Raw genomic sequence first — 8807 nt, forward strand, 5'->3', positions numbered from 1 at the left:
GTTTTTACCGAGGCGAATTAAGGTAAGTTGTAAACACCACATCTGCACTTGTGTGCGTTACATCTGCCGGCGCCGGCATTTTTCAAATTAACAACGGTTGTTCACGGCGACGCAAAGAATTGTGGGTTATCTGTAGCAGCGAAGGATACACCTCATGCATCCTCCGAAATCCTGTGAAAGGAGGTCGCATTCGAAGGTCGCATTCGGAGTGTCCTACTTGCTTTTCTGAAATGAGACAGCCTCGATGACGTATGCAGCCTTCGAATGTGACCTCCGGAGGACGCAGCCTTCTAAATGAGACACAGCTTTTGTGTGAAATTTATAAGAGCATATAGTCTAAGAATTACCAGTATTAAACACATTGGAATGAATGGAATTCATGATTGCACAAAAACAGTCCAAATTTATGAATCCAACATATTTATTTCTATCAAAACATAAATATTACTATATAAATGAATTTTACTTCTGAAAGTTTCACTTTGAGATGAAAAAGTTATCAGTTTTTCATGCTGCAATGGTTTGTCAGTAATAGCATATAATCATGTTTATCAACAAAAATGCAGTCTCAAAAGTGTGTGAGAGACGGGAAAATGCCCAAATATATTTTACAAAAGTTTTTTGGACACCAATATAACTAAGTGTTATATTAGTATTTTTGACACCTAATGGTTCTCCACACATACCCAAGTCAAAATTACCTGGGACTGTATTCACAAAACATCTTAAGGCTAAAACTAGCTCCTAACTTGCTGATTTAGGAAAAACTCCTAAAAATAATGGGTGTGTCAGTCCTAATCTCAGGACTCCTACATTTTTGATCTGAGTGTATTTCACAAAGCGTGAAATCAGCTCCTAAGTTTGTGAAAAGTTAAGGGTAGTCAAGAGGACTCCCAAGTCACTAAGACCAAATCACAGACCATCCTAAAACAGCTTTTGCTGGCAATCAGTCTCAGAATGTAAACATTTTAAAAACATTTCACGATAATTTCCATTTAAATTGAATTATGTCCTCCTTTTCATGTGCAAGTTGGGCAAGAAGAAAACCATAATGAGCTTTTAAAACCTATTCCGCACTCGAGTGCATGCATAAAGCTAGCCTCAAATCACTAGGAAATGTAATGTGTCTGAAAAAAGAGCAAGGAGATATTTTAATAATTTATTAATAAACTAGTGTTTTCTGAGTCAGCATGGATTGGAAAGATTAAGTTGACGATTCTGACCCTTTCATGTGGATTATGTAATCAGAGAATGTTTTGCTTGGAATTGGTTTGTTTTAACACTTAACATTTGACATTTCAAGCTTTCTATAGATATATTTCTCATGTCTGTGAGGCAGCCAATACACTGAGTATCGGTTCATTTTTGTGACGTGCTCCAGTTCACAGAGCCCGAGACGACAGAAAGCGCATCCTGTATGCTTTCTTTACAAAAAAAAACAACAACAGTTTTTATGATATTGTGAGTGTACACAAATAAAAATAAACCATTTACAGTTTCGAATGATGTATTTACTCTTACCTGTATGAGCAAAAATGACGTCTTAAGTTGTTTCCACAGAAAATGCAAAAATGCAAGTCCCTTTCATGCAGTAAACGCACTAATAGCTTCCACACTCCGCACAAACACGCCTAATAGCGTCTAGGTTAACAACTTGCATGTTTTAATTTTCAAATAAGCCATATTTCAGGTCGATGAATGAGATGCAAATATTTACTTTGTTCTACAATATTTCTAAGATTAAACCCTTATCAGCCAATGAAATAATTATGCTTCTTGTTAGTCTTTTTTATTAATTATATACATTATGTTCCTCCTATGTTGTTTAATGAATGTTACTTGCATTATTATAGAGTAATGTGTGTTACTGTGATAGTGTTTAGTATTTGTGTGTATGACACTGTATGATCAGCTTGTGGAAAAGGTGCTTGTGATTTTCTTTAATTCGTCATATGTCTGTTTTACCACGTGTATTTATGGTTATATCAGTATATTATACAGGTGCAAAATTTGATTTTACTTTAGATGCAATATTAAGATTAAATCAGGTTTTTACCATAAATTTATAGTTCAGTCATGTAAAACCTAAAATGTTGCTATAATAATAATAATAATACATTTTATTTAGTATAGCGCCTTTAAAAGAGTACTTTCTCAAAGCGCTTCACAACACAAGCAAACACAACAATCCAAAGTAATACACAAAAATACAGAATAACAATCAGTTAAAAGCAAGACGAAAATAAAAAGTTTTAAGACGAGATTTTAAAAATACCTAACGAATACAGCTGTGTTTTAGGAACGACTAAAAGACCGACTAGGTGTATAGGGAATTAATAGCTCAGCCAAGTACTGAGGAGCCAGACCATGCAGTGCCTTGTATGTTAACATGAGAACTTTAAAATCAATACGAAATCTAACCGGGAGCCAATGCAACAATTCCAAAACAGGAGTTATATGATCAACAACCCTGGCCCCTGAAAATTCTGGCTGCTGAATTTTGCAAATGTGAAGTTTGTTAATACAAGATTACGGTATTAATGCTACCATAGTTTTTACGGTAAAGTGCTGTTAAACACAGCTGCTGTTTTTACCATAAAATTTTAAACATGGGTCATTGTGTATGTGTGTTATGTCTGATGTAGTAAGTGGTGGACTGAAGCACAGGAGAATAAGAAGTTGGTTGCCAATTCCAAAGACACAAAGGTGAAGAAGAAACTAAGGAATCTTCAGCTTCATCCTGGTTTCCCAAACCCTGCTGTGGCTCAGGCTTACCTGCAGCCCACCGTCGACCAATCAGACGCCTCGTTCGGCTGGGGCCACCCACACCTGGAGCTCATCAAAGAATATCCTTCATGTCATTTACAGTATGATAGCTTTAAACACATTCTAAATGTCTGCAGTTTAAAATGAGCAGAAGTGGTTCTTAACCTGTCAGACATTCTGTCAGAGCCGCTTCGGATGGAGCAGCAGAAAAACTGAAGAAACGCTACAGCCAGTGCTGAAACAGCTTCAGTCTCAACAGGTGATGGACTTTAATTCTAGTGAAAAAACTAAAACTATTAAAAATAATTTTCATTTATGAAAATAAACTAACTGAAAAAACTTTAAGTACTAAAACGGAAATAAAAATAATTAAAAAAATTTAAATATAAATTAAATTTAAAACAAAAATGAAAAATGAAAACTGACAATATGAAAATGAATGCTAATTCAAAACATTAAATACTATAGTAGTGTATAAATGATACTAAAATAACACTGATGATTCATTTAGACCTGTTTTGTTGAACAAATTCTTAGAATTCAGTACACTACCAATCAAAAGGTTGGAGTTTTAATGTTTTTGAAAAACGTCTCTTCTGCTCACCAAGGCTGCATTTATTTGATCAAAAATACAGTAAAAAAAAATGTGAAATAGTATTGCAATTTCAAATAGCTGTGTTCTATGTGAATATATTGTAAAATGTAATTTATTCTTGTGATCAAAGCTGAATTTTCAGCATCATTACTCCAGTCTTCAGTGTCACGTGATCCTTCAGAAATCATTCTAATACGCTGATTTGCTGCTCAACAAAATTCTGTTTATTATCAATGTTGAAAACAGTTGTGCTGCTGCATATTTTTGTGTAAACGGTGGTACATTTTATTTTATAGTCATAGCTTAAAATAAATGACAATAGAAGAGTTATTTTATATATTTAACAAGATTACTTTGATCAAATAATTGCAGCCTTGGTGAGCAGAAGAGCAAAACATTTTAGTTATTCCAAACTTTTAACTGGTAGTGGATACTTTGTCAGTTGTTTGGTTTCTATTATGATTAATGTCTCCCTGTTATTGTCTGTGTGCAGACGCAGCTGCGCATCGATTCGTTCTTTCGTCTGGAGCAGCAGGAGAGGCAGTCAATCCATAGCCAGCGTCTGCGCAGAGCCGTCACCTGCCTGAAGAGAAAAGAAAGAGAGGAGGAAGAGGAGGAGCAAGAAAGCTCTCCATCTAAGAAGGGCAGGAACGGGGCCTCACAGCCGGACGGGGCCCCTGCTACCGCGGGGCCGTTAGTGGGAGGATTCATAGGGTCAGTGATTCATCTGAACTCACCTGCAGACACACTGGACGAGACGAGAGGCGGAGTCATGTCTCTGATGTCATCGAGGGCGGAGTCAAGCAGCTCCAGCTCAGAGGATGATGCTGAATATGGGAAGGGGGTCGCTATGGTTACAGCACGTTCTGTGTTTGAGGGGAAAACGAGAGGAAGAGGGAAACGAGGAGGAAGAGGAAGGAGCCAAAACAGATTATGATAACAAACACATACAAAACATACTTACTGATGCCATCAGATATGCAGAGTGAGTTTACATGTGAAATGTTGTCCTGTTTTTCACTGAGCAGATTTTATAAACTATGATTAATTAACATACTGTGTGATCATTTGAGAAATGCCAACATGAAATCATGTCAAACTACCAAAAAAAAAAAAAACATTCTTCATCAGAACAGATCCATCAGCCTTCCAAATATTTATGGTTCATCAACATCTCAGGTCTATTGATATTTTTCTATTTCTTTTTTTTTTTTTTTACCAATTTGCAAAAGAACAGAGTTTGTTTCTTCACATAAAAAACAATAAAAGTCTGAAAAACTCATGTCTAGTGTTTTTCATTATATAGATTGTTCTAAAGCTTTACAAAGAAAACAAGCCACCAGTCCACTTGGAAAACTGAAATTTTATGGCATCTTATATTCTAGATTTTGGAATATAATTATTTTCTGTGTTTTTCTGTCAATATGGGGTGCTGTGTGTACATTAATGAGGAAAAAAAATGTACTTAAATGATTTTAGAAAATGGCTGCAATATAAGAAATAGTGAAAAATTTAAGGGGGTCTGAATACTTTCCGTACCCACTGTATGTGTGTGTTTATATATGTATATACTGCTGCTCAAATGTTTGGGATCAGTAAGATTTTTAATGTTTTTTAAAGAAGTCTCTTCTGTTCATCAAGGCTGCATTTATTTGATCAAAAATACAGAGAAACAGTAATATTTTGAAATATTATTATGATATAATGTAACGGTTTTAAAATTTTAATATACTTTAAAATATAACTTATTCCTCTCATCCAAAGTTGAATTTTCCTCAGCCATCACTCCAGTCTTCAGTGTCCTTCAGAAATCATTCTAATATGCAGATTTGATACTCCGTTATTATCGATGTTGGAAACAAGTTGTGCTGCTTATAAGTTTTTTTTTCAGAAGAAATGGACAGCACCTGAGTTAAATATATGAGTGTCACAGCAAAGGGTCTGAATACTTAGGACCATGTGATATTTCAGTTTTTCTTTTTTAATAAATCTGCAAAAATGTCAACAATTCTGTGTTTTTCTGTCAATATGGGGGGCTGTGTGTACATTAATGAGGAAAAAAATTAACTTAAATGATTTTAGAAAATGGCTGCAATATAACAAAGAGTGAAAAATTTAAGGGGGTCTGAATACTTTCCGTACCCACTGTATGTGTGTGTTTATATATGTATATACTGCTGCTCAAATGTTTGGGATCAGTAAGATTTTTAATGTTTTTTAAAGAAGTCTCTTCTGTTCATCAAGGCTGCATTTATTTGTGATTTTTTTTAGCATTCTTTGGTTAATAAAACGTTGAAAAGAACAGCATTTATTCAAAATAGAAATCTTTCCTAACAATATTAGTCTTTACTTTGGTTGTTTTTTTATCATTTTATTATTTAACACAACCATGCTGAATAAAAGTATTACAGTTTTTAAAAACTGCTTAGACTCTAAAAGTGGTACTTGAGGCCCACTCTAGTGAAACCACTCACTCATAAACCTAATCTATAGACCAAGTCTGCAAAACTACAAGCACATTACGTGCTTTAAACTCAGTTTGTTATTAAACAATCTTTTTTACAAAAATCTTTCTTACTCTGAACACCGACTTATACATCATTTGTTCACTTAGAAATCAAAACTCAATGTTTTGAGAGAGAAATTATTTTTACCCCCTTGCATATCTGTTTACAGTGTATGTATATGTGATCTATGTGTGTGTGCATACAGTACATACATATACGTACGCACACACACACACACACACACATATATATATATATACACTGAATATGTATACAGGCCAGGTCAGAGAGTCAACTTTATTTCTAAAGCGCTTTGCACAATATAGACTGTTTCACAGCAGCTTCACAATAGTATCAAATTCAAATTCTGCTGTAAAGCAGCTCTAACAAGCCAATAGTGTCATTATACAGCTCAAGTCAGTTCAGTATTGATTCAGTTCAGTTGCATAACTGTAAAACATCAGTTGTATATGCATACTGTATATACAGTGTATGTGTATGTGTACAGTGTATGTGCATATATGTGAGTGCTATGACAAACTCTTGTGCTCTCCTTTGCGCTCTGAACAAGCAAAAGACACACACAAGAGTAGTGTTTTACATTTTTCATATCTGTGTAGTTTGGTGTGTATGTGGCTAATTATTTTATGTTTGTGTGTAGAGTTTCTATGCAAGTTTTAAAATAGTTTTAAAAGACGTGTTTGCTTTTGCAAGATACTGTATGTGTGACATTTTGCATGATGTGTGTGTGTTTTGTGGTTTTGTGTGTAGAGTATGTGTGTAGAAATGGAGCCATAGTTTCAAAAACTGTGTAAGCATGTATAAAAACAAAAACTGAAATTTCTTTCAGGAAAAAAAGACAAAAAAATGACTGACCTTAAACATTTTTAATGTTACAAAAGATTTCTATTTTAAATAAATGCTGTTCTTATTAACACTCTGTTCATCAAAGAATCCTGAAAAAGTATCGCAGGTTATATACAATAAATATTAAGCACCACAACTGTTTCCAACACTGATAACAAAACAGCATATTAGAATGATTTTTGAAGGATCATGACACTGAAGATTAGAGTTAATGATGCTGAAAATTCAGCTTTGTATCACAGGAATAAATTATGAATTAAAGTATATTTTAAACTTGTAGCAATTCTACCCGATTCTATACTGTTCTTTTAAATTGTGATAATATTTCACAAGTTATTTCTGATCAAAGAAATGTAGCCTTGATAAGCATAAGACATGTCTTTACAAAACATTAAAAATGATACTGATCCCAAATTTTGTAACTTTTGAATTATAATTTTTTTCATATATTACCACGCCTAGTTTCTGTAAATAAAGTTTTAAAATGAGCAGCTTTGTAAAAGTATCAGCAAAAGTATCAGAAATATGGTGTGGTCTTAAAATATCATCTTTGAGAATGAGGGGCTTTGAAGTCATAAAGCTGACCTGAAGGGAGAACAATAAAGAGCCATAGACATCAGTTAGATGTTTTGTTGCTCCTGTTATATAACACTATAGTAAAACTCCTGGCGTAGAGCCTCAACTGAGTGTTTGACTTTAAAGGTCAGAGGAGTTCAGCTGCTCATCGCGTTTGATTGAAGTGTTATTGTGATCTCAGCCAAACAACATCTACATTCCTGCTTCCAGAACCGAGTCCAGATCATCTCTTGTGTTTGAGAGAGAGAGTATCTTTTTAATCTTGGATCTGGCGCCCTCCCTTTCGCTGGCTGACCTGCATTCACTGCGCAGCTGCTGCTGTCGATCATCTCAAACCCAGTTTTGGGACAGAGACACAGAGGCCAATGAGGGAAAGTTGAAGAGCTCCTGTGAATTTGTACTTATAAGGACCTTCGGCTTTCAGACACACAAATGGACCAGGATGAAAACAATGAGGGTAGGTGTGAATAAAATTGCTTTATAAGTAGTTCATACAGCACTAACATAGAAAATACACAATGAGTACAAAGAAAAGATTTCCAAAGTTTTCACTGACCAACTTAAATAAATGTTGTAAATATAAACAAATGTTGATTTTGATGGCTGCAACACACTCCAAAAAAGTTGGGACAGAGGCAAAATAAAAGTGAAAAGGTTATAGAATATCCAAGTGAAACTGTTTTGAAACAGTTCACCCTAACATAGAAAATACACAATGAGTACAAAGAAAAGATTTCCAAAGTTTTCACTGACCAACTTAAATAAATGTTGTAAATATAAACAAATGTTGATTTTGATGGCTGCAACACACTCCAAAAAAGTTGGGACAGAGGCAAAATAAAAGTGAAAAGGTTATAGAATATCCAAGTGAAACTGTTTTGAAACAGTTCACAGTAAGCAGGTGAATTGGTAATAGGTCAGGGTATTATGTTTTGGTATGAAAGGAGCATCTCACTCTTTGCAAGCAAAGCTGGATCATGGCTCATCACTTTGTACCAAATTTCATGAGAGAATTTTTCAATGCAAAATTGAAAAAAATTTAGGTCTTTCACCAACTACCATAAATAAAATTGTGAAAAGATTCAGAGATTCCAGAGAAATCTCAGTCTGTGTAGGGCAAGGCAGGAAACCTCAGTTGAATGTGCATGACCTTTGAGCCCTCAGATGGCATTGCAAAAGAAACCGTCATGTTCGTCAAAAAAATGCAATTGTCGTGTTAAATATAGCCACATGTACTCAGGAGTACTTTAGTAAACCACTGTCACTTAACACAGTCTGCTGCTGCTTCAATAAATGCAACTTGAATCTCTGTTACTCTAGGAGACCCAAACTATGCATCGAGTCTATGCATAAAAAATGACCATGAATTTAACGGTAAAAGACTGTAAAAATGCTACATTAAAAACCTGTTAAATGGTTAACGGTAAAATCCCCTACTATATACGGTGAAAAACTGTATTGGACATTACATGTATTGGACATTAATTTTACGGTAG

The 8807-nt window shown here is 34.6% G+C and overlaps 1 protein-coding gene across 1 annotated transcript in view; it reads left to right on the plus strand.

Moving 5' to 3' along the window:
* ercc5 (excision repair cross-complementation group 5) overlaps positions 1-4589 on the plus strand; it is a 30580-nt gene extending 25991 nt beyond the window's left edge. Inside the window, exon 16 of the mRNA XM_016240626.1 lies at positions 3855-4589. Coding sequence (XP_016096112.1) covers positions 3855-4298 — 444 coding nt within the window. The 3' untranslated portion in view covers positions 4299-4589. The remainder of the gene's footprint in view (positions 1-3854) is intronic.
* Positions 4590-8807: the final 4218 nt, after the last annotated feature.

The sequence above is a fragment of the Sinocyclocheilus grahami genome, unplaced genomic scaffold (genome assembly GCF_001515645.1).
Source record: "Sinocyclocheilus grahami isolate Dianchi unplaced genomic scaffold, SAMN03320097.WGS_v1.1 scaffold595.1, whole genome shotgun sequence".
NCBI classification, from domain to species: domain Eukaryota; kingdom Metazoa; phylum Chordata; class Actinopteri; order Cypriniformes; family Cyprinidae; genus Sinocyclocheilus; species Sinocyclocheilus grahami.